At 47.3% G+C, this 26,760-nt stretch overlaps 1 protein-coding gene across 9 annotated transcripts in view; it reads right to left on the reverse strand.

The window, feature by feature from the left end:
• Positions 1-26,760, reverse strand: part of PLXNA4 (plexin A4) — a 523,648-nt gene that overhangs the window by 281,592 nt on the left and 215,296 nt on the right. Inside the window, exons 1-2 of one of the 9 annotated variants that reach the window (XM_017885087.1) lie at positions 6,743-6,838; positions 5,824-5,902 (exon numbers count right to left, since the gene is read on the reverse strand). The exons of the other annotated variants lie outside the window; for them this stretch is intronic. Of the exons in view, the coding sequence (XP_017740576.1) occupies positions 5,824-5,902; positions 6,743-6,777 (114 nt within the window). The 5' untranslated portion in view covers positions 6,778-6,838. Of the gene's footprint in view, positions 1-5,823; positions 5,903-6,742; positions 6,839-26,760 lie in introns of those variants that run through there. 9 annotated transcript variants of the gene reach the window in all.

Consider the following 26,760-nt stretch of genomic DNA (forward strand, 5'->3'; position numbering starts at 1 on the left):
GCCCAGAGCCGGGGGCAGTGGGCAGGTGGCCTCCCACTGGGTGGCAGAACAGGATGGCCACACGACCAACATGGCTTGCTGGTGTCACAGTGTCCCTGTTACATGGACCTGGCAGTGTACCAGGTGACATGGAAGCCACACGCTACAGGGTAGTGATTAAGAATGAACTCCCAAGTAAGACTGCTGGATTGGAACCCTAATGAGCAATGTGACCACATTATTTAACTTTCCCAAGTTTTGACCCCTGTTAAAGGGGGTGACAGTAACAGCGCCACCTGATAGGGGTATAGAGATTGAGATAATTCATGTAAAGTTCTTAGAATAGTGCCAGGCTGGTGTAGATTGTGATTATTATTCTGATGCCGACTACTACGATTATTATTATTCTCCCTGTGATCCAGGAGACCAGAAGGTATAGAGGGTGGAAGGATGAAGCTGCAGGGGGAGTATTGCACAGGGTGGGGTGCTACTACCTTCCTGTCACCCCAGTGTCCCCACTGGCTTCCCCGGGCTGGTCCTCCTTGTTGTGAAGGACCTGAGTCTGACATTGTACTTTAAAATAACATCAGGGGGATCCATCGTTTCAGAAAAATAAGAGAGGGCAGCTGAGAGGGTATGGGTGTGTGTGTGCGCGTGTGTGTGTATGTGCATGTATGCATGTGTGTGTGTGTCGGACACATTCTCTTCTGAGGGATGTATGTTTTCCACTCCATAGCTCTCAGAAGCTGTTTGCTAAAACATGGTGCTCCCTGCTTGACCGAAAGCAGGAGGCAGGGCAGTGGAGCCTGGGCCTTGGTGATTAAAAGTCTGGTTTGAAATGGGCTACAGCAATGCAGAGTTTTGGGTTCCTTGTACACTGATAAGGCAGACTTAGGCTGTGTCTACAGCTGCTCCTACTTAGGAAATCCTAGTAGTGTGATTCCATACCTGCCACACTGGACTCACCATGAGATGCTGAGCCAGCCACTCCCTTTTCTCTCTGATCTCACTCTTCCTTGATTAAACTTCCCTGCTCCTTCTTCCCAGAGGAGCAGGGGCAACAGGAAATGGAGAGTCCTGGTTACTGCCAGTCTTGGAAAGATGGGTGACAGCTCTCAGTCCTCCCAGGGGAGGAGATGTCAGCTTATCAGGTCTCCTCCATCTGGAGCCCAGGCTGCAAAGCCAGGGGACACTGGGCTGAGTGGATGCCCACAGGCCCCACAGCCCATCACTTGCAGAACCAGGTGGTATTTCTGGTTTTCACTACACATACCCATGTGGCACAAAATATACATTGCGAGGATGTGCAGAGAGCATCTGGATTCCTTAGACCTCAGGTTCCCCATCCTTTAGGGCAGTTGTAAAAATTGTTTTGCTGGAGGCCTACCCAGATCTTACACTGAAACCCAGGATAAAACAACACATTTCAGGAAAGGAAGTCTTCCCCTTGCTACCTGCAATGCACTCAGATATTTTCCTTAGTCTATTCCATTTTTAAAAAGGTTGGCCACAGCACACTAAATTGACTTAAAGCTACACAATGAGTTTGTGGCCCCCTGGCTTGGAAAGCACCGTTTGAGTGGGAGGGAAGTGACAATGACTCAATGTGGCCTCAATGCAGGCAGAAATCCCATTTTGCAAAGGGACAGACTGCCTGACCAAGTCAGAGTCCAAGTATCTCCAGGCTTACACGGCAGGGTTAAAATGACTTTTCAGATCCATGGACCTCTTCACAGAGAAGGATTTCTGTATCCTTCCAATGACTAATTCTCAGCCCAGACAGAAGTTGGCTCATTTGAAAGGGATAGCATACCCTCCTGCCACACAATGGTCTGAGTATTTTTTCCGTGGCCCATGAATGAAGCTGACATTAGATAAGTCAATCACGCACTGCAAGAACTTCTTCAAATTTGGAGTCAGTTACTCAGCTACTCCAACCACAGCTTATTTCCTCACTTGTGAGATTTTTAGGAATTGAGTAAACCAGAGCGCGTTCTAACTCACCTGTTGTTCACCTTGAACTCTCCCATCATCTTTGGATGCTATAGGAAACCCAGGAGCCTCTTGACCATATGACTGAAAGGAATAGGGCTTCTCCTTTGGCCTCCTAGATTCAGAGCATCTGCTGCCTTCTAGCCAAATATCACTTGTTTAGGCATATTTGATTTTTATAATATCTCAAATTCATAAAACTGAAAAAAAAAAAAAAGGTCCAGGATTTACCTCATCCAGCCTCCTGTTTCACAGGTTAGAAGAGCCATGACCCAGGGACATTTGTGACTCACCTGGAGCCACATGGATTGCTAGAGTGAGGGCTAGAATTTGAGTGACCTGTCTCCTAGGAGCCACACAACCTCCCTGTGAATGAAGGTAAGAAGGGCCAAGTTCAAATCTCTAATGTCCTTGCACTTCTCCAACTCTGCATTTGCAGAGAAGGTTGAGTGGGCACCAAGAGAATCAAAAAGGGAGTAGGTGATCATTTTTAGGGGAAAATTCAACTTTCTAGGCCTCATTTACCCCTTTTCTAACGATAAGGGAAACAAGCCCAAGTGGGATTTCAGCTTTCATAAGAACGCTTCATCCCCCATGTCCTCATCTGCCTTATGGAGTCTGGGAGAGAGGGGCATTCTAGAAATAGCTACACTGATGGCTCTGACTGATGCATCTGCAAAGATGGATATTGACACTCTCATTTGTTCTGGTGGTCCTGCCTGCCAGATTGCCCTAAAAATGAGCAGGGGCTCATTATCTCAGCTGGCTATCTCCTTAAGCCAGGCTGAAAAGGCCCAACCCTTTCTGGGACACCCCACCCCCGGGACTTGGAGGCCCTCTGAACAGCAGGGCTGAGATGGACTGGCGTGGATCATCAGAGTAGCCAAATGAGCCCCTCTGGTGATTTTCACAGAGAGGTGTATGACGCCCATTTTCTAGTGTGAGAAGTGTGTTTCTGAGTCCATTGATCCAGCACTCTGGATTTCCTCCAGGGATGTAGATGCATCCTGCATGCATGCACACATGCACATGCACACAAACATGCATGTACACCAACACACAAATACACACATGCACACACACATGCACACATATGCACACAAGTACATTGGCTGCTCAGGTCCTACATCCCAGCATGCCCCCTGGAAACCAACCTACTTTGTTTTATTTTTATTCCTGGGACTATGTCAATACATTTCTCCTGGTCTGGAGGTAGGCATCAGTTTGAGGGGCTTGTCCTAGTCAGTTGGGCTAAATGGGGCCAATCCTTTTGCTATCCAAGGTGGATACAGGGCTTTGTTGAATTTTCAAGAATGTTAAATGAAACTGTTTATTCATATCACTATCTCTGCTATGTCACAGAACTTGAACTTAGAACACACAGATTTTATGCATCGGAACCAAGAAGTGTCTACCACATTAGCAAAGATTTAATAAAAGTTCATAGCTTTCTAGTGGGAACATGAATTGGAACAATACTTTTGGAAAACAATTGAGTAACAGATAGTCAATCTTTAACGTGTTCATACCCTCTGGCCTAGAAATACCGCTTCTGGGACTCTAGCAAAGGAAATAGTCTGAAATACAGGGATTTAAAAAAAAGACCTTTATGCACAATAATTTTCATATTAGCATTATTTATAATTAGAAAATGAGAACTAACTTAAATATAAAACAGTAGGGGAGTGGGTAAGTAAACTACAATATATGTGCATAATAGAATATTAAGCAGATGTTTAAAATTATGAAGAGTTTACAAGTGGGGAAGTTAGTTGAGTTACAAGGTTCACTGAATAGGCAGGAAAAAATGAGATACATAGTATAATCTTATCTACAGAAAATGATTAACATAAAAAATTAAAAGGCAAGATTAATGATAGCCGCAGGTGGTGGAATTCTGGGTGTGCAATTTTTACATTTCTTATAGATTTCTAAATTTTTTAAATAAACAAGTATTTTTTAATTCTTTTTTAGCCTTTGAACACAAAAACACTTTTAAAAATTTATGTTATTTGGGTCGCGGGCGCGGTGGGCTCAAGCCTGTAACCCAGCATTTTGGGAGGGCGCGAGAGCGGGCCCCGGATCACGAGGCAGGAGAGATCAAGACCCACCTGGCTAACCACTGTGAAACCCCGCTCTAGCTAAAATATATCACAAAAAACTAGCCGGGCGAAGGTGGCGGGCGGGCCTGTAGTCCGCAGCTACTCAGGAGGCTGGAGGCAGGAGAATGGCGTAAACCGCGGGAAAGGCGGAGCTTGCAGTGAGCTGAGATCCAGCCACTGCACTCCAGGCCGCGGGCGACAGAGCGACTCGCGTCCGCAAAAAAAAAAAAAAAAAAAAAAAAATTATTTATTTATTTTGAGACAGTCTTGCTGTCACCCAGGCTGGAGTGCAGTGGTGTAATCTCGACTCACTGCAACCTCTGCCACTTGGGTTTAAGCGATTCTCCTGCCTCAGCCTCATGAGTAGCTGGGACTACAGGCACGTGCCAACACACCCAGCTAATTTTTTTCTATTTTTAGTAGCAAGGGGGTTTTGCCATGCTGGCCAGGCTGGTCTTGAACTCCTGACCTCAAGAGATCCACCAGCCTCGACCTCCCAAAGTGCTGGGATTACAGGCATGAGTCACTGCACCCGGCTAAAAACATATTATTTACAAAAGGAGATCCAGTCACATCTCTTCCACTACCTCTGCAGATGACTGCAGGGAAGTGCCCTCTCTGCCTGCCTCCCTCCCTGCCCCCACCCCATGTCATCATCTCAAGGAGGAATGTGTTGGATCACATGATCTCTAAAACCCTCTCTGCTCTCACATTCTGTGTCTTGAAATACCATCCCCCTGTGTTTGAGAATGGGATCTCAAAAAGGGGTCCAAGAGACGTAACTATGCTACAAGTAAAACACTGTAATCATCCTAAGAAGTCATGAACTTGGATGGTCTTCTAGAAGATGCAGCTGTTCTTTTAGAGTCTGCAGAGAAAAATGCTGACTTGATGTCCTTGGGATTGGACATCTGGAGCCAAACATCCGGATTAATGGGGTCGCTGGCAGCTGCCCTGTGATGCCAGAAATCCAGGTTAGGGAGGTGGGGGCTCAGCTCTGTGCCTCCATCCAGGCCCCAGCTGGACCTGACCTTCCAGGGTACTGCAGTAGATGGCTTGGTGGCTCACACAGGCACTGCAGGACAGATCCCATGTCCTATGACCCCCATGGCAGCTCCTGCCCCCAGACATCTCCCCTTGACCGAACTCCATGGGATTCTTTTTGTCCATTATGAACATGGGGCATCACCTCACAAATCGTCTGATGGTCTCATGGTTTCCAGTTCCATTTCCTCAAGGACATTGTCTGTCACCCCTTGAAAGTCTGTCCCTCCTTCGATCATGCCACAGTGGTTGAGTGGTTCACAGGGGAGGGGAAATGAGAATCCACACGTTGAACCAACTCCCCACCCTGGATGAGGGGGTTAATTGGATTTTTCACTCTTTCACGGTGGAATTCCATGATTTGATAATTACATGGGATTGTCTCTCTCCCCTGGACCTTGGCCATCTTTCCCACAGTTCAGAGAAAATATGACTTGTTTCTAGACCTGATATTCATCCAGCATGCACCAGGATGGATGGAAGATAAAATACTGAAATGTTTCCACACTAGTTGGTAAATTGCCATCACCTTCGGATACTTCCCCTGTAGTCTCAGCAGGCTGGCTCGTCCTCTGGGAGATCCCCCAATGACCTCCCTAAGATGTGTCACCTAAAGGGTTAACGACTGGCCCGGCAGGGGGCCCCTAGACTCTTCACCCAGCATTGAGGCTTTGTGCCCTTGAAGTTTAAATATTTTGAATCTCACCTCTCCCTGCTCCCTCTTTCGAATTGAGTCCCTTGGGTTGAGAGAAGCTGACTGTAGTTGCATGGGATAACCACGATGGCTGAAATGTAATAAGGACGAGTTTAGGCTTGGATCCTCATGCTCTCCCTCCTGCTTCTAGGGGGTGAAAGTTGGGGGATGGCAACAGTTTTGGGCAAACAGGCAGGAGAGGGAAACTGTCTCTACCTCCCCGTGGCCCCCCGTGCTATTCTCAGCATTCACAGTTCCTCTTTACAGACAGGACTGAGACCCTCTGAGCCAGCACTGTAGAACCCCAGAAGCAGCACAGTGCCTTCCATCTGAGCTTCTGAAGTACCTTTCACACATGGCACCTTCAGAAGGAACAGGAAGGAGAGACGCTTTTCCTGACTTCGTCCAAGGGGAGAAGGAAGCACAGAGACACGAAGCTGTCTTGTCACTCACACAGCTGAGAACAGACCCCAGCCTAGCCTTCCCCCCTCCACAGGGATAACTGTTAGAACTGCCAACTCCATCCCAATGGGCAGTGAGGAGATCTGACAGGATTACATCGTGTGCTGTGTAACTGGGAGACACATTTATGAGCTGACAACCAGAGAGGCTGGTGTCATGGAGGGAGGAGGGTTAGCAAGTGCTGCCTTTTGATAATAAAACTTTTGTCTGTCTAGGCTGCCTTTCTCCAAGAACTTTGCCAAAAACAGGCATGCAATCACCCCCCTCCCCAAGGCCCTGGTGGGGAAGGCCACTATCATTTATGCTTTTACTCATCTCCATCAGGAGGTATGGAAGGTGCCACAAACCTGCCTCCACTCCAGCTAGCTCCCCTTCTGACGGTGCATCCACCCATCTGTCCGTCCCCCATCCATTCTAGGTGGAAACTCCACCAGGAACCCAAACCTCAGACGTGAGCCCCAGGAGATACCAGCCTGTGCAGCAAGCACCAGTCCTCAGCAGCATCTTTTAGAAAAAGTTCTGGTACTCTGGCCATCATCCCGATTATGTTTGCCCATGACATGATCCGGCTGTCATGGAATAAAGAAACATGAGGGTTTTAATGCAAGGAATGTTTAGAAATAGAGAACGAAAGGAACGTGCCTGATCTCATGTTTTCACTTTAATGTATTCAGAGCTGGCAGAGAAAGGGGGACATTCAATTTCTAATTAATGAGTTGCTCCATGTTTCCAAACAACTCTCCTATCTCTTCCCTCACTGCAGATGAAGGCCCAAGTTCTCTTGGAGCTGAGTGATTCTCTGTGCAGGTTACATTTCCCCAGACTCTGAATGGGTACCTTCCAGCAATCAGATTGGGCTCTGGCACCTCGCCACCCTGTTCGGGCTTCACCCCGGAATCCCTCATCAGCAGCTACTTCTGATGAGTAATTGACAAGACCATAGCTGATGAAGGGTGTGTTATGGGCTTGGCTCTTGCCGTCAAATCTATCTTCAATTTAAACTGCTTTGAATTTACTGACACCAAAGAGCCCAGAAGGCAAAAATGCACTGTCATTGCCATTGTTACGATTGTGGCTGTTTATGAAACCTGGGTCTTTTCAACTTTTCACAAGGCTTCAGCTAGGTCCTGATTTCAAGTTCTGCCACCATCTGAGTCCAAATTCCATGTTTATGTTGACATAATCTCAGTAAACGTTGAGGAACAGAGGACACGAGGAAATGAGTGTCAGTCAGTGTGAAAGAGAAGAAAAGGCCCAGAAATTCTGGCATCCCCAGTTCAAATTCCACTCTTCACCAACTTCACCTTGCATTTCCACACCATAGACTTCCTAAGGGCTTGGTCTCTCATTTACATCGATATTTATGCTTGGAGTGTGAAGGATCCCAAATTCTACATCCAATCACATGATCACATCCCTGAATGCTCTGACCACCCCAGACATTTCTGAAATGGCCTAGCTCCTGCCTGCCCCTCCAAACTTGACCAATGCCCTCTGCCTCCCTTCATGAAGGTCTGTTCACAGGAAGCCTTTCTCAGGTCCTCAAAGGTGCCCAATTTGTTCTCTACTTCACAACTCCCTAGTAGGACTGTGTCCTCGCCTTAGAACACTCTTCAGCCAACTTCAGCTCCTCACATTCTTGACATCTCAGAGCAAACATTCCAGCCTTTCATTCTCAGTAGACCTCCAAAACTTGATTATCCTCTATTTCAAAAACCTGCTTATTTCAAAGCACTGATAACTGTTTATTATTTTATTTATTTGTTTGGTGTTTGGTGTATCTCCCCCTCTAGACCTCAGCTCCATCTGTTGAATGAATGAATGAATGAAGTGGCTGGATGAAATGGTATGCCTACTATGCACCAAGCATGTTTCCCATGCTGACAATACAACAGTTAAGAAGACAGGTGCATTGCCCTCATGGAGCTGATCGCCTTGCAGACAGAGACCTGCAGGAAACTGAAATGATAGGAGACTTGGGCAAAGATGAAGGGGGCAGGAAAGAGGCAGAAGGAAGGGAATAGCATCTCGTGAGCTGACAACAAAATCCTGTATAAATATCACACAAAAATCTATTAGTGTTACCAGCATAGAGGGCAATTGCTTTTTAATATAATAAGATCTTCCTTGGAGGCGATTATGAGGCAGTGATAAGGATCAGGTGACATGTTGAGGTTTGGCACAGATGGATTAATTTCTGTTTACATCTAGTTGCTGGCAGCATGGGGAAGTTCTTTGTTTTCAGAGAGGAGGTGGGAGAGGACCTCTGGAGAAAGCAGCCAGGACACAATTCTTGTAGGTGTTATTCCAGAGCTCACAGCCTGCTGTGGATCCCAGGGTGAGCTGGAGAGAAAACCAGGGCCTGGAGCACCAGGGAAGGACTTCCATGCAGGACACGCTGGCCAAGCTTTGGAAGGATGACCCCTCTCCTTTCCTCCTAAACCTCAGGGGTGCCATGACGGAGGTAAACTATTGCTGATGTGTAGGGATTAGTGACTAGGGAACAAAGATCTGAGGTCTTCAGAAGCAAAGTCACTTTATAAAAGAATGGGAAGGATGGGGGTGGGGAGAGAAAGAGCAAGGAAAATGGAAAAGAAGGCGTGCTGTTCTTATACCGTTCATTCCTGACACTGTCTCAAGCATTAACACTCTCATTACTAGATACTATTCTTCCCTGAGTGTTACATAGAGATAAACTGAGGCCCAGGCAAATCTAGGACAGACCTAATCATACTAGAGCAGAGTCTGCCTCCCGACTCGCTGCACAGTGGCCCCAGGGCCCACAGTAAAGCCTGGAAACAACTCTGAAGATTTCCTCGATGGGGTCTTTACCTCCTTCCCTGGAGCAGCCCAGGGGTTTGCTTCACTGTCTCTAGTAACTCCTGGAGTGAGCACCAAAGTCCCCCAGCATCAAGACAGGGGCACACAACCAGCACATCTCTGACCCTGGAGCCATGGGGCTGTTTTTCCACCATGTGGCAGATGTCACGAATATTCTGCCACCAAGGAGGCACCCTCTGCCACTCCTCTAGGCACCAACAGACAGGCCTCAACCTAAACCCAACTCAGAGCAAAACACAACGGAACACACACCTAAGCAATTCAATGATGCCTTATAAATGGAGTTACCCCATGGTCCTGGCTGCCTGAAATATGGTGCTGCTTTATGTGTGTGGCCCAGGCAAAATATTAGCAATGTCCTCTTTTACTTTTAAAACTCCTCCAGTTTGGACAATAAATTCTAGGGTCTTCCTACTTGTGATGCACCTGGAAACCCAAATGTTATGGAATCCACACAGAGATGATGCTATTTTAGAGTATATACACCCACTACCACCATACACACTCCTCACTCCCACCCCCATATCAACCATCCAGTAAACAAAACTCTCAACACCCCATTCACAATATGCAGCCATCAAGCTGTGCTCACAAAAAAAGGTATGCACTCAGCCACCAGCCATACTCTTACACTGCTAGTCACTACACAAGTCTCCCAGTCATGGCAGATAGAGCTATCTATCTTCCACTATTCGGGCCTAGATACGACTACACATATCTCATAATTTGGGGGAGCCCTGGGACATATGCACCCACTTGGACATCCATCCAAGTCAACTAAGCTTTCAGGGATTTTAAATGGAAAAGCCCTGGTTGCTGTGATGGCTACAACCTTGTAAGGACATGAGTCCAAGTTCATTAAGAAGCTCGGTGCAGATGAACCGTGTTGCTGTTGTGATTAATAATCATAATAGACAGTCAGCTGGAGGGCTTCCCAGCTGTGCCTCCCAGGTCCCGGTTCTGGGATCCCCTCTCCATCCACCAGTGAGTAATGGTTTGGTTTATTGGAAACTCTCTTTTCATTTTTTATGGCTTCAATTAAGTGATGGGCAGAATCCATCATGTAACCTTTTTGCTGCACTGCTAAAGACTTCCAGAGAGGAAAATATTTATCAAACCCCAAACCGTCAGAGGAGAGACTGTGGTAAACCTAACAGGAGGCTGGGGTGGCAGAGAGGTGACCGAGATGCTAGGGAGGGGAGAAAAAAATATCCACACAGAGGTTTTATGCCTGGACAAGAGCCATACTCTCTGTAAAATATCTGCTCATTTCACAAATAACTGGCCACTCCTCACCTCAAATCCCATAACCCCAGAAAGTGCTCCACTGCTTGTGGGAGTGGCTAATTCATCAGTCCCCAGTCCCCAGTCATGTGGATTCCTATAGCCCAACGGGTTCAAGGTGGCAACAAGAACACAGTCATGTGGATTCCTACAGCCCAACGGGTTCAAGGTGGCAACAAGAACAGAGATACTGATAAGAGGCATCCTTATTATGAGAGGCATAGGATGTGCTATGAGTTCCATGGAAACATGGCACCCACACGAAATCCTCCCACACACCTCGTGGAACCCACAATCCCTGTATTGATAAGAATGCCAAAGGATCCATTTCCCGGTTGTAACTACAAATTCTTCCCAATGCCAAGGACAACAAATCCTCTCCCAAATCAATCCATGGGAATGCACAACCTCCTATCCTTGGCCCTATACAGGCCCCTACCCTTTCCCTGACCTCTACCAGGCAGCCCTGCTGGTAAGCAGAGCTGGCTCTTATGCTGCCCTTTAAATTATTCACACCCTAATCTTGGCCACTGGCATTAATCTTTCATTTGCTATTTAGACATCTGATTCCTGGGGCAGGATTGAGAGACGTCACTTGGGAGATCAAGTTGGCCAGAGGGGAGGTCCGAAGGGAGTTGGAGGCCTGCAGAGCAACAAGGGCCTGCCTGGAATTAATGGGGTCATCGCCCTGCTCCCCATCACCCAAAGGAGGAGGAGCCACAGCCAGAAGACACAGATGTCTGAAGGAATGAGATCGCAGGTCTGTCTGCTTTATAAGACGTGTGTGTGTACATGGGTATGTTCACATGTATGAGTGTGAGAGACCAGGGATACAGACCCTCAGCTTGTGTCAGTGTAGCTGCTATTAGGAGATTTGTATCTGCTCTGGTGCAGGGAACAGAGGTATCAGGAGTGGTTGACAAAGAGATAAGACTCAAATAAAAAAGATACACATGTGGGCCCTGGGAGACAGTTTTGTCTCCATATGCTAACTAGTAACACTACAGGTTAGATAGTCAGCCTGCAAGACTTAACTCTAATAGGAGACAGATAGTGGAAATACATTTCCCTCTCTCCCTCTTTCTCCTCCTCTGTCTCAGCTAACCTTTATCAACACAAAGTGGCAGGGACCGTGCTAAGTGCTTTATATTCATTATCTTCATCAATACAGCAATCCCACAAAGTAGGACTATCAGTACCTGCATTTTACAGGTGAGGAAATTGAGATCTGGATAGGTTAAGTAAACTGCCCAAGGTTCTGCAGCTAGTAAGTGGTCAAGAGAATTCCAGCCAAAGAAATTTCACTACAGATACCAAATTTAACCAATGATTTAGGAAGAAATGAACAGATAAGTTTGATATAGACCAGAGAGCATTGGGGAAAGAACAGATTATAGTTATGCTGTCTGATAACCAACTACTCATGGTTCTTTAAAGTTAAATTAAATTTAAATTAGGTAAAACGTAAAATCTAGTTCCTTAGTCCTACTAGCCACATTTCAAGTGCTCAGTAGTCTCATGTGGTTGGTGGCCACCAGAATGACTAGTGCAGATGTAAATATTGCCATTGTTACTGAAAATGCATTGGGTAACACTGGTTAGAGTATAAGGCTAGATGTTGGCAAATGGAAACACTCTTCAGGATAACCAGCAGCTGGAGGAAGGATGGCATTAATTTGTGAGCTGTTCACATTTAGAAAGGACAAGAAAAGGGTGAGAAGCAAAAAGGAGAACCTGGGGCAGCACGACACGGACCAACTGGTTGCTGTTATTAACAAGTGAGACTTCATGAAATGCCACAGAAGGAAGGGGCCTTGGAGATTAGCATATTCAACCTCTTTTCATACATTACAATAAGACCAGTGACAACTGGGGAGGCCAATGGCCCAGGTCACATGGCCAGTTATGTCGAAGGCTCTTCTCATCCCACCTAGCCTGTCACTCTGGGTTCTTCCCATTATTCTCATCCTTGATCCCTTCTGAGATGTGCACAGAAAATATCAGAGTACTCAGAGGTGATTTCCAACACATCTTCACACTATTATGACTCCTAACAGGTAAATCACTAGCCCTATTGCTGTGTCTTCCTTTCTTATTATGGCACAGGGCTGTCCAAGAATGAGACATTGAACATTTGTAAAATAGCAGCAATTGAAAAGATAAATGGCAAACCTGGAGCTTGCGAAGCAGCCCTGTAGGACTCTCTTCCCTATTCAATCTCAGTAAATACTCCTTGAGTAAACCAATGGATGTTTGGCTGGATGGAAGAGTGGTTGCATGACACCTAACAGTCCTTTAACCACTTTATGGACTAGTGTCCACCCCCATACTGTTCATCACAAACTCACAGTTGCTTCTCTACAAGCTACTAAAAATGGAAAACATCCAGCATGTAGAAAAATTCAACTGCATTTCAGATTCTAGCAAAAAAATAGAAGTGACTATATCCTGCCATGACTATATACCAGGACAAAGAAGGGGTTTAAGTCCTGCAAGAGAATGTTGCTGACTGCCTTCTTGTCTGCACCAGAAATTCACACTCTCTTAAGCTAAGTTTATGCCCACTCTACAGGGACTCCTGCTTCCCCCTGGCCTCAAAGATCACTACCTACCACATTGCATGAGGCTAATCCATCCTCCTGACAGCTCACTTACCACCGACCAGGGCTGTGGGGGAGCCTCTGACAGCCAGAGATGAAATGGCAGAAGGGGCTCCTTGCCTGAAGGTTCTTGGGCATCTCCTCCTACCTGCCATGACATTATTGTCACCATGGCCAAGTGTGCTCCCTGTGTCATGGGGCCTGCGCTTTGGATCGGGGCTGCCTCCTCTGCTTCTTCCCAGACCCTTGCTTCATGGTTGTTCCCTCAAACCACATATTCAGTCACTTAAATGACGCAATTGTTTTGAGACTCAGTGAAAAATCTCAGGATATAGACTTTGTCCAGTAGATAAGGAATGAGGTAATGCTTTAGTTCACAAATTCCTTGAGGGCAGAGATTTTATTTCTATATCTTTTAAATCTGAATTCCCAGTGTACAGAAAAATGCCTTGCACAAAATAAATAAGCAACACAATAGATTAATGAATGAATGTATATATGTGTGTGAGGGAGAGAGAGAAGGAGAGAGAGAGAAAAAGACAGAAGAGAGAGAGAGAGAGAAAGGGGAGAGGTGGGGGAGGAGGGGAGAGGGAGAGACAGAGGGGGAGAGGGAGAGACAGAGGGAGAGAGAAGGAGCAGGAGATCAAACAATGCCCAATCTGTTACTCTGGTTTCTGCCCGGGCTGCTGTTGTTTTGTCCCAGGAAAGCTGGTTTATTCCTTGGTCCTTGGGTCTCTGTTCTCCTTCTCTCTGGGCCCCCTATCTACCTCGTTAGTTTTGTGGGGAAATTGCTTTCTCTGCAACCACCTGATATCTGTCCTCTAAAGTCTCTTCTTAGGTCATTTTGGTTTATTTGGACAAAACACTTCTAATTCATTATTCCTCCTGTGGAAGACTTTTTGAATTGATTTAGAACCAGCATTCTGGGCACTGAGTCTTAATGACCATCCACAGCCCAGCATTGAGCCAACCCCAACCCTTTGCTGAGTCCTTCTAGACACTTCTGCAGCTCTGGCACGAGCACTGTCCTTCTTGCTGCTGCTGTATGTTTTATCTCGTTTTTTAAAAGAAGGATTACACCACTTTCCCAGGCTCTAAAGTGACCTGAACTCAGGAAGGTTCTACTCTCCATCCATCAAAGTTCATTCATCCCTCCCCCAAGTTTCTCCACGATGTCTACTGCAGTCCCTCAGACTCCAGCAGCAAATTCACCTCAAATTTTTGGAGTTGTGATTGCTCCTATTTTCCACACTCTGTTTTCTACCATAATATCAGGGTCAAAACTTCCTGCTGAACATAGTTCCTTGGTCTCCCAAAACTTTCCAGACCAAGATGGATCCAACCAAGCTTAGCTCTCAAGTCCTAGAACCCCCTGCTCAGACAAAGCACATCACATCCTAATGCCCTGTGTGGAGGGATGCCTTGTGAGAACATGAAGCTTAGCTAAGAACTGGTTCACAAAGTCACTGCTTGAAATTCAACAGGCATCGGGGCACAGCCTGGAGAAAGGAAGAGGAAAGCAGGGAGCTCTGCTCAGATTCCTCCTCTAAGACCAAGGCAGAGGCTTTGTAGAAATCAATGGTTTTCTTTCCATTGTAAAGGGGGCAACTGGCAGTGATGAGCAGAGGTGCAGAGCAGGGGCTATGGGAAGAAGAACAAAGAGTAAGCAGGAGGGGAAGAAGTGAGAGGGCAGAGGGTGTAACCATGCTCCCATCCTCTACAGATTCTTCCCCTTCACTTCCTCCAGGCCTGGATTCACTTTCTTTTTTAATGACTGGGGCCAGTGATTTGTTCCCATCGATCGCTATCGATGTTTTTCAATTGTATCCGTGACACTTTTGGCAATATGTTTGTAAACACAGAGCCTTCTCGGATCTCACTTCTTGTCACCTTGCACGGGCGCCATCTCTTGTCACTGAGTATTAGCTGTCAATCAAAGGGTTGGGAAGGGAGCTCTGTGTCCTTGGTCCTGGGACTTGCTTCTTTTTCTCTTCCTGCCTGGAAGTGAACATTCCTCATTCACTTCCAGTGGGAAAATGGAAACCTTCCTCTTTAAGTGGGAGAAAATTGGGTGAGAACAAGGAAAGGGTTCTACCTGGGGCCAGGCATTGTGTCCTGGGCGGAGGTAACCACCGTTATTCCAGGGAGAGAAATCTTGTACCCACCAGTTTAGCTTGGATCTGGGCTGCAGGAATAGAGAACTGCTCCCTTGAGCACAGGTAGCTGAGCAGACTGCATGCAAATTTCATCCCAGATAACTGGGTGAACAACTAGAAATTTCCTAGGTTCACCTAGACAAGTAGCTTTCCAACTTTTTTGGTTGAGACTCATAAGTAAGATAAATAATTCAGCTCACGACCAAGAATACACATACATACTTAATTGAAATAAAAGTTAAAGGAAATAAGAAAATGTTTGAGGAGAAACACAGCCTTATAATAAACAATACACTCTGATAGTTTCTGTCCATTCTTCTATTTTTCTTGTTTGAATTCTGGTCATGTTCCACTAAGTTGATTCATGACTGGCTGCTGTGACCCACAGTTTGAAAAAATACTGGACTAGACCAGGGGCCAGCAAACTTTTCTGTAAAGGCCAGATAAGAAATATTCTCAGCTTTGCAGGCCATATGGTCTCTGTCACAACCACTCAACGTTTCCGTTGTAGCATGACAGCAGCCACAGACAATACATAAACAAATGAATGTGGCTGTGTTCCAACACAACTTTACTTATGTACAGTAAAATTCAAATTTCATGTCACTTTCATGGGCTATGACATAGCCTTTTTTTTTTTTAACCATTAAATATGGAGAAAAAAATCCCTAGCTCATGGGCTGTACAAAATCAGGGGTAATCTGGATTTGGCCTGGGAGGCAGAGTTTATCACCCACTAGACCACACCACATCAACCAATGCTTGCAGCGTGTTGCCAGTCCTTCTCTTCAAGGCTTCTGGCATCCACAAACATGTGGTGAGGGGAGCCTCAATAACCTCTTCCACAGCTGCCCATGAGTCAAGGTCAAGTCCACATAGCTCCTGTGCCTCTGTATTAGAGCATGAATTCTAATGTATTTAATTGATGGTCTCTGTCCCCTGAACTGTGTCCTCCAAGAGGATACACTTCTTGTATCACACGTTTCTCACTCTGCCTTGAAATGTCTCTTTGCTTGTCTACCCTTGGGACTGTGATCCAATAGATTCCTGAGTTGCTGGTCCAGAGGACAGCGAGAAAGCCTCTGTCCTTTCTAATACTTTCTTGGCTCACGCAAAGAATCTATTGCTGGGCTCATCCTCTGGTGCTTCTTGGTACCTAGCTTCAGGCTCCAGCCTCCACAGCCTCCTCAGCTAACTAAAGCCACAGGGCTCCCACCTGCCCCACAGGTGCCTCTGCCCAACAAAAAGCTCTTTGCCTTCACACACCTGAATAGGAAGAACACTCAACTTCTTTTAAAATTTGCCATTTTAACCATTTTTAAGTGTAGAGTTAAGTGGTGTTAAGAACATTCCCATTGTTGTGCAACCATCACCACTGATATGGTTTGGCTGGGTACCCACTCAAATCTCATCTTGAATTCCCATGTGTTGTGGGAAGGACACGGTTGGAGGTAATTGCATCATGGGGGTAAGTCTCTCCTATGCGGTTCTCATGATAGTGAATGAGTGTCACAAGATCTGATGGTTTTAAAAACAGGAGTTTTTCTGCACGAGCTCTCTTCTCTTGTCTGCTGCCATGTGAGACATGCCTTTCACCTTCCACCATGATTTTGAGGTCTCCCCAGCCATGTTTGTAAGTCCAACAAACCTCTTTCTTTTGTAAATTGCCCAGTCTCAGGTATGTCTTTATCAGCAGTGTGAAAACGGACTAATACAACTGCCATCCATCTTCAGAACTTTTTCATCTTCCCAAACTGAAACTCTGTCCCTGCTAAATACTAAGACCCCATTCCCCTGTCCCCTAGCTCCTGGCAACTACCATTTTACTTTCTGCCTTTATGAATTTGACTACTCCAGGTACTTTATGTAAATGGAATCATACAGCATTTGTCCTTTTGTGTCTGGCTTATTTCACTCAAACCTCATGTTTTTGAGGTTCGTCTACATTGTAGCATGTGTCAGAATGTCCTTTTTTTAAAGGCTAAATAAGAGAACACTCACTTTTAAAAGGTGGGTCCCAAATTGTCCTAGAATATAAGAGGAGTTTTGACATATGACAACATTGACAACAAACTCTCTTCATCTCTCCCCCAGCAATACCAAGAATGGATCTCACTCCATCCTCTTATCATCACTCTGACCCTAGAAAATTCCTCCGTCCTGCTTACCCTCTCTGACTTCTCTACTACGTGTCAGGGAGACCGAGTGGGCTTTATTTGGGCTGACATCCCTGAATTTAAATCTTAGCTGCTTCTTTACTTTATTGCTAAAATTTTTGACCAGAGCTTCAGTTACAAAACGAAAATAACTACCATCTATATAACGACTGTTGTGAAAAGAAATAAGATGAAAATATAAAATATCAAACACAAAACTTACAACTTAGTGCTCAAATGGTAATTATTGTTATTATCCCAATTCATAATGTTTTCCAGGGTCACAGTCTAGTCTTAGTATCCCAAATGAACCCTAGAGATCCCCAAGAGAATCCCAGAACCTCTTTTTTGAGACACCAATTTAGTTACCAAGAGTACCGCAGTGGGAACCCCGGCTTAGAACTGAGATGTCAAATACATCACTGCTTCGCTGCAACCCTGGCAAGCCAATGTCTTTCTGTATTCTTCACCCTCCTTGGCTCTGAAATAGATCAAATGATGCCTCTAAAATTCTCCCAACAATGAGGTAATGTCTTCAAAGTGCCCTGAGCCTTTCACAGGGAAGTCATTGTCAAATAGACACCTGTAGTCACAGAAAAATGGTCAGACTCTGAGAATGATTTGCTCAGTTGGTTACCGAATGGTCTGAGTCTATGTCTTACGCAAGCCCCACCCTAGAAGCTGGAAAACAAGGGTGAACGTGTGAGCCCAGTACCCTCCTCCACCCTGTATGGCTCTGCATGGATGGGATGCAAAGAATCTGACTTCCTGCAGAACAATGGGTGACTTCCTCAGACCAAACTGATCTCTCACCTCAGAGAGCAAGAGGGGAGAAGATGAACATCTATGGGGGATCTACTGTGTCCTTCCAGATTTTCTACAGTCACAAGGGCATTTAATTCTTCCCATGTATGTGCACACACAGAGAAGCACAGAAGGATATGCAGCTTACCCAAGATTAAAAGTATGGCTGCCGACCTCCAAAATCCATGAACGTGCTACTCTTCCAAGCAGCCATTCTAATAGGGGCCATCCTAACTGCCCAGCAGTAATTCATCCAGAGACAGATCCATGTTGGCCGTATCTAATGGCCTGGCTCTCGTTCCCCTTCTGTCTCCTTTATGACTGAAGCTAATTCGTGATGTGCTTAGTCAGACGTCCAGTTGCCAGTTTATTGGCTATTAGGTTTGCAAAGAGAAGGGAAGTAACATTTGCTGAGCACTTTCCAGGCCCAGGCCCTGTTCCAGGAGCTCCTGGCCATACATAATCTCTCTTAATCCTCATAATATCCCTATAAAGGGGGTATTATTACCCCATTGGGCAGAGGATCATAAAGATTAAGTAACTCTGGATAACCCCAGAAGATGGACAAATGAGCTGGCCTAGCACCTCGGGAAACCTCTGGAGGTGAGATCTGCCAAGCAAAGCCTTCCACAACCGGGGGAGCCAGGCTTCTCCACCTCATCAGAGGCAGAGAGTCAAGGGAGAGCAGAATGGATGGTGTGGCAGGTTCTGATTAAGAACATTCATCATCCCTGCCCCGCTAGCCCCTTGGGGTGGCACGGAATTTGTTACATGACTCCTGAGCTGTGTTCATCCTCTCCAGTCTCCTCCTGTGCACACACCATGGAATTAGCCAGGAGGGGTAGCAAAGAAATCAGATCTGCCCTGCGGAGGCTCTGCATTCCCAGCACAGTGCTGGGCACTTTGCATGGCTCATCTTTCATTTTTACATCAATCAGATTGAGTCCATATTTCTATTTTGCACAATTCATGTTGTTATTTCAGTTAACTCTTCCCAACCTGCCAAAGCTTACATAGTGAAAGGACGTGCCCAAATCCACTCAACGGGAAGTGGAAAGCCAGGATCTAGACTCTGTTCTGTCCTCCCTCAGGGCTCCCAAGAATCTGTCACACTGCAGCAGAGAGAATGAAGGGGTTTCCCTCTTCCCATTTTGCTGATGGATAAACTGAGTCTGTGAGCAATTCAGGGAAGTTGCAGAGAGCTGCAGAGATTTGGGGTCAGAATATCAGTCACATGTCCATCCAGCTTTTCTAGAGACGGTCATGAAGCCAAGAGATGAAGTGACATCCTTAATAAAAGCTCATTTCGACAAACAAGCTGAGGAATCTGTTTAATTGTTCATCACTCCTCCCTTCCACAACAGCACAGGGTTTTAAAGGGAACTGGGCTCCCTGTCTGGAATTCGACTCCTCCCTGAAATGATCTGATAACAACGGAGCTGATTGTGACTGGTCCTCCCTCCCCTTCTCTCTCCTGCAGAATGTTTTTATTCATCCTTGTTTTGTGTCTTCGTAATTGCGTTACTCACATAGCAACACAGGGGGATGGCCACACTACAGCCACTAGCATCAGGGCCACAAGGAGAAAGCAACTGCATTCTAACAGAATGTCCCACTCCTCACCAGGCCCCCTTGTACCAGACAGGACTGCACGGAGGTCAATGCCCTCCAGGGCTGCCCTCCCCTCTGGACCAGCTCCCAGAACATGCCCTTTGCCTCTAACCACGCAGGGGTCACCTGAGGCCCTTGATTCTATCCCCACTTCAGCTTTCCCACAGAGACAGCTGAGACGTTGAAATAAATGAGCCCATGCCTCCTCCTTGCCTGGGTCTGAGTGACTCCCCAGCCCCAAGAAGAGGAGCAGGGAGCCCCTCACCCAACATCAGACCCATTTCTTGGAAACACAGGGGTTGTGGATTCACATGCTGGTACTGCTGGGCTGCCCCCGGTCCCTGGCCTGGGTTTTGCTCCAACTTTGAGCAACTTTTGGAAGAGGAAGATCTAGGAAACTCATGCCAAGTCCCAAGATACTCTACGGCTGAAGGCGCTGAGAAGGGAGTCAGCTGGAGAGCCCTGGCCCAGGCCCACAAGAGAGTGGAGGGGGCACCGCTCCTTGTGGACGTCCAACCAGGCTGAGGTCGTCTCCATCCTTCTGGGGGGACCAAAATCTTGGTGGAACCCCTACCCTGCCTAGCAAGTCAGGAGGTCAGTAGAACCCCCCAGGCCAGGGCTCCTTTCCCAGCCTCATTCCTGCCCAGGGCTCCCTGTGACCTGCCCCTCCCACATGTGAGGACACTATATACCCTGGATGCTGTCCCCTTTCAATTCCATTTATAATTGTCCCTGGCAGAAACAGCCTCCCCCAAATGGCAAATTCTCACATCAATGTTTGGGGTGATGCATATCCCAATTACCCTGATCTGATGGTTACACATTACATACATGTACCAAAACAAAACATATCAATAAAAATTTTATACATAAGTAAATAGGAAAAAAAGGGAGGTTCTGCTAGTGTGTGGTTTGGCAGCTGTCAAATCTTGTGCTACAGCCGAGTCCTGACCAGGGTGTGCCCTCCACACATCCTCCAGCTCATCCATCCTCCCAGGAATGCCATCCCTCTGCCGGGTGTCAGCACCATGGCACCCGGGTGAGCCAATCGCTTTCCCGCCCTACCCCAGCTGCCCTCTCCAGCCCCACTATGCCACATCCCCTTGGCGAGGCCACTGTCTGAAACACAGAAAATAAGTCCTGGCCCCTCCACACTGCCAAGTCCGTAAAAGAGCAGGCGCCTAGCCTCTCTCCTTGGAGGCTCGGGCCATGTCAATCTCTTCTATGTCTCCCTAGTGCCAAGATAATAAGGGGGAAAGATTTTTCTCCTCCTTCCAGAGTGCAGACCAATTAGCATTTTAAAATTACCATTGGAGAAATACACCTAATTAGCCACTTTAAAGGAAAGCTTTAAAAAAAAAAAAAGTCATAAATTTCTAACTGGCCACAGCTTGGAGACACTTTTAAAGCTAATTGTGTGTTTCTGGCACTGACAGGGGAATTGGTGAAAGTAAGAAACGGATTTTATGACCTTGGTGGGAAAGGGGAGGGGAAGGCTGAATGACATCCTTAGGCCAGGAAAGGGTTAATGTCTGTGTTCCGGAACCCCAGGCCCCTCCTGGTTCCTCCTCCCCTTCCTCACCCACCCTCCTCAGATCCCCACCTCTCCCCACCTCGGGCCCTGACTTGCCGCAGTCAGGGGTACCTGCCTTAGAAGAGGCATACAGGGAGGCAGACAGGCAGGCAGACAGGGCCACACAGCCAGAAAATCATACAAGGAGGAAGACAAGGGCAGAGGACAAAGAGAGAGGAGAAGGACTGGGAAAACAGAGAAGAAAGAAACATTTGAGGAAACTGAGAGAAAGGAACCAAAGCAAAATTCCAGAAGGCTGTTTCTCATTTGTGCTTCCTATTACACTCTCCATCGAGGTGGGGGCGGGAGCTGGGGGCTCTGGCCTGCTCTTGAACATGGTACCTCCATCAGACAGTTCCAGCGGAGGCAGACAGGGGCTTCTGCAGCCCTCAGGCCTCCTGCCCAGGCTCCCTGACCCTGCTCAGTGGCCCCAACTCCCTGGCTCTGAAACTGAGAAAACTGTCCATAAAGTGCAGGCCCAGGACTCTGTGGTGCCTCGTTCAGGAGGAAGGTGGCACCGCGCAGTTTCTGGTTCCTCCCAGCCTCTGCCACTGCTGTAGATTCATTCCTGCCTCTGAAAAGGGGCAAGAGGGCCTCTCCCAGGGGGAGCTCAGTGTATAACTAGGGGAGTGTCAAGAAGCACGGCCAAGCAAGAGAAGATGTCCAGAGCAACTGCACAGGGCTTCCGTCATCCCGCAGAGCCCACCTCCATGGCTCATCAGCCCTTCAATGACCCCCAGTGATGACCCAGCAGAGCGGCTAAGGTGATAGGGGCGGGGGTCCTCTCCCTCAGGGACACCCCTCCACGGGCTGGGTTGCTGGCAGAAGTTAGGGTAGGAAGAGGACAGTAAAGATGTCTTGTCTCCACCTCTGTGTAAGGCACACAGTGTGGCCAGCGCTGTCATGTCTGCCCAACCCCAGCTCAGTGTCACGCCCACCTGACACTAGGTGTGGCCTCCCTGTTGGTTGAAGGGGCAGCAGCAGGTGTTTGTATTTTATACACGGAAACTTGGAGGCCCAGAAACACCAAGGCAAATTTGCTGTAGTAGCAGATTTAATACCATCTAAAGTCCTGGGAGGCACATTCTTCATCCACTGAGACCCTCCTTTCTATAGCTTAAGTGAGAGTTTGGAGAAATTACAGAGAGTTTCAAAACATATAGTCCTCTGGAAAGCCCAGAACATGCATTCTCAATGGGTGCAAGAGTACTCCCCAGAGGGTGAAAATTAGAGGGCAAAAAAAAAAAAAAAAAAAAAAAATATTAGATATAATGATCTATGGCCCTCCAAAGGTCAGCATTACTCAATAAATTCACATGTCATCTCATTAAAGAGAATTTAAATTAAATTTAACTTTTCTCCAAGGGGAAAAGGTGATTTTAAAAGCTGAGAAATGCTGACCTAGGGCAGTAGCCACTAGAGTCCCATAGGACAGAGCTGGATCCACTCACCTGTAGGCCCTCGGGACCAAGCTCAGCACACAAAACACGAAACGGGGCCCAGGAGGGGATTCTTCCCCAACACTAGTCAGTGACCCCTACCGAAGAAACGCATAAACTTTAAAAGTGGTGGGAGATTTGAGCAACCTAGCAGGGCAACCGGCTGAGACACTGCAATGCTGTCTCTTTTGCCAGGGCAGAGGGAAGAGCTTCCGGGAGTAAAAAGACCTTGGGGCCTCTTCCTGCTCCTGACCCCAGACCTTAAAGCCTTCAGAGAAATGGCCCACTGGACATCCGAGCTCCAGGAGGTTGACTGAGGGCAGGAGCTGAGTGTGGAGCTGGAAGGATTCATGACCTTAAAAACAGCCAGGGGAGCTGGGATGCTCCAGGTAGAAGACCAAAGTGGAGTGACCTTAGGGTCCACAGTGCCCCACCAGAACCCCTCACACACTTCCTTTTTTCTCCCCTCTCTGGTTCCAGAGGCTGGGAAAGAGGGAAGAGAAATAACTACACAGCAGAATGGACAGGCCCCCACACACCCAGTCATAAACTCATGGGTGACAATTGTGGGGGTCCTCACCTTCACCCGGAAAAGAATTGAAGCTGGGCTAGCTCCTCTAAGTGAGTGGTGCAGCTTTCAGCCTAACAAGTATCCATCTTAACTGGCAGCTTCGGGGGCTGGCGGAAAGAGCTTTGGGGTCAGACCCGCTGGGCTTTGCACACCAGCTCGTCATGGTCTGACTGTCCCTGTGATCTTGGAGAGTCTGGTCCTTGGGAAGGGGCTCTGTCTTACTCCATTCTCCTGCCCAATCCCTTCTCTAGAACCCATCATGCACTACGTGCTTCATACATGCCTGCGGAATCCAGTGTGATCCTTCCTTTGCAAATGTTTTTGCAAAAGGAAAATGGGAGTGACCATCTCCATGCCTCAGAGGGTTCTTGGGAATGTTAAAGAGATGGTGTGGATGTGCAGGGAGAACCTGTGGACAATAGGCAAGGTGGGCGTCCTCTCCACATCCCCTCTCCTCTCCCCTTGCTAGAAAACCCATATGCTTCTGCAAAGTAGGAGAGAAGAGGCATGGGGGAGGGGAGGACATCAGCACAGACAGGGAAACCAAAGGAAACTGCAGGAAAGCCTCCAGGTGACATGGAAGGCCCCATGTACCTCAAGTGCCCTGCATGAGCTGCCTTCTGCCGGCCCCCACCAGAGAACCATGCAGCTAGGGGACAAATTCCTAACAGCAAGGACATCCCAGGAGCATCCCTTTCCTGGGGCTCTGGCCCAAAGAGCCAGCACCTTTGATGCTTTCCCAAAGATCTCATAGGAGGGACCCCATTCTACCCACTCAGGCTCAAATCAGTGGGAAGTCCCTATGCTCTCCCACTCTGGCTCTCCTGGCCTTCTGGGGGTGATGGAAGGCTCAAGAGTTGCAATTTTTGTTCTGTTAAGAAAGCACAAACAATCTGATGCCAGGAGGTGAGGACCTTGCTCCCTGTTGGCCCCTGGCGCAATCCCCAGGGAGCTCTACCAGCGTCAGCAGAGAAAGGGAAAACAGCGGGATCTCTAGGGCCCGAGAGCAGAAGGGAGATTTATTATTTTGGGGTGATTAAACCGAAGCTTCCAACACCTCAATGAGTGTTTCCTTCCTGCTACCTCTGCTGCTCAGACACAGAAACCGTGTGGGGCAGCCTGGCCGCTGGTGGTCCCCTCTGTCCCGGCCCTTGCACCCATTGCCAAGACGTTGCCTCCATCAGACAGCCAAGCTCTGGCCAGCTGCCAGGTCCTCACCTACCTCCCACTCCATTCCCTGTCTGCAATTGTTTCCAATCAGTTTAGGAAACAGCTCTGAGAACAATTAGAAAAGATAACGAGGAAGAATTACATAATTACAGTTCTCCTAGATCTCAGGCACTTCAGGGGGAAAAAAAAAAAAAAGTTTGACTGAGTCCAAACAGGGACCAATGTGAGGAAAAGATAGTACTTCTGGAAAGCTTTCGGAGTGCAAAGACTGAGACCCTGAAGGAGAGTGGGGAGGACAAAAGCACTCCTATGTCTGCCTACAGGTCAGCTGGGGGCTGCCTCCAGCTCAGGGCCTCAAAGGATGGCTCAGAAAGTCCTCACGCAAAGCAGACCCCTCCGTGGAATAGACATGTAGACTAGACAACCATGTCCCCCTTCAAGATCATGCAGCCCAAACTTCTCATTGTCAAGATGAGAAAGACCAAGAGAGAAAAGGTCTTGCCCCAAACCAGCAGAACTCAGGACTCCAAGCCCCAGGCCAACACTTTGTCCATATGCAGGCTCCTTAACTTCTGCCTTTGGTGCCTGGGTTAGAAATCACTGGTCCTACCCACTGGACAGCTGGGAAATTCTACCTTCTTGACCAAAATGGATGGGTATAGGAAGAACTTTGTCCTCTAGCGTAAGGGTGGGCAAACTTTTCCCAGAAAGGGTCAGATAAGAAATAGTTTAAGTTTTGTGGGCCATGCAGTCTCTGATGCAACAACTCAACTTTGCCATCACAGCATGAAAGCAGGCACAGACCACATATAAACAGGTAAGCATGGCTGTGTTCTAGCAAAACTGTATTTGCAGACTCAGGAACTTGAATTTCATATTATTTTCACATGCCATGATATATTATTCTTCCTTTGATTTTTTTCAACCATTTCAAAACATAAAAATCATTCTTCACTTGTGAGCTATAAAAACAAGTGGCAAACAAGATCCAGCCCATGGGTTGGAGTTTGCTGACTATTGCTCTAGGATGTTGCTAGAAGACTTTGTGCATCTCTGATTATTCCATACCCAGAGTTTAACCATCCCTTGACTCCATAAACCCAGCACGGTATTTAGAACAAGGCTTGATGGTCAGTCTTTGCTAGGTCACATTGCAATGGTAGGCCAGGCTATTACCAACCACAAAAGCCCTCAGGAAATCATCCTACAAGGTTTGCTTAAGACACCTCTGATGCCTGTGAGAACCCAGTCCCCAGGAGCAGGTTGGGCAGCTGGATGACAGCTTTCCTCAGATGGGCAAACAATCCCTTCCCAGAAGGATATGGAAGAGGAACTATGTCTCAATTTGCCCCTCTCTATGCAGAGGGTATTTGTGGCATATAAGGTAATAAGAGACCAACATCCTGAGTTTCTATGCAGCACAACCCAACTTACCACTGTCTTCTCCTACTGCCTCTCCGTTTAGCAATAGGGAGTACAAGCATCTTCATTCATTCAAAACCAGTATATTGAGTGAATGCCTACCCTGGCACCATACCAGAGGAAAATCAGGCACAGGATATCAGACACATACAGACACCAAGTCTCTCCATGCAGTTAGTACCCTGACAGCGGGGACGTTACTCCTCTTCTGCACCCAGCACCCACTACTGCATGAGGCACACAGGAGAAGCTCAGGAAATGCTGAGTGAATTAGAAAATCAATGTGCAAGAGGGAAATGGTTAAGTAGCATAAGGCAGATCAAATCCTATGCAAGCAGGGAGGAGGGAGAATTAGGTCCAGCTGAGGAAGCCAAGAAAGGGCCAATGACAGAGGGGGCAGTTGAGCTAAGCCTGACAAGATGAGTGGGATTAGGGTATGCACAGTTGGGGCATAGAGAAAGAGGAGAGAAAAATTCCAGCCAGAAAGAACAACTAGCAAGGCCTGATGGTGTCTATAAGAACATGGAGAGCCGAGGTTGCAGTCTTCATGCCTTTTGAGGAATAATAGCTTGAGTGCTAACAATCCAGAGTTAAGCTGTTTCTAGATTGTTCAGGGCCAAGCAACTCAGGCAAAGGAGTTTAAACATCTGCAGGTGGTAGGAGGCATCGAATCTTTTGAGCAAAGATGGTTGGGCGGCAATGAGATTAAGAAAGTGAACATGGTGGCAGAGCACGTCAGGACTGGAATAAGCAAGGAGTCTCTTTAAAGAAACCCTAAACTAGGACAGGAGCAGGCAGCCTCGGCCATACCACTGGGCGGAGCAGAAGAGTGGCTGTGGGCCAGCGGGAGGAGGTGGGAC

Source organism: Rhinopithecus bieti, unplaced genomic scaffold (assembly GCF_001698545.2).
Source record: "Rhinopithecus bieti isolate Rb0 unplaced genomic scaffold, ASM169854v2 scaffold_13262, whole genome shotgun sequence".
NCBI lineage: Eukaryota > Metazoa > Chordata > Mammalia > Primates > Cercopithecidae > Rhinopithecus > Rhinopithecus bieti.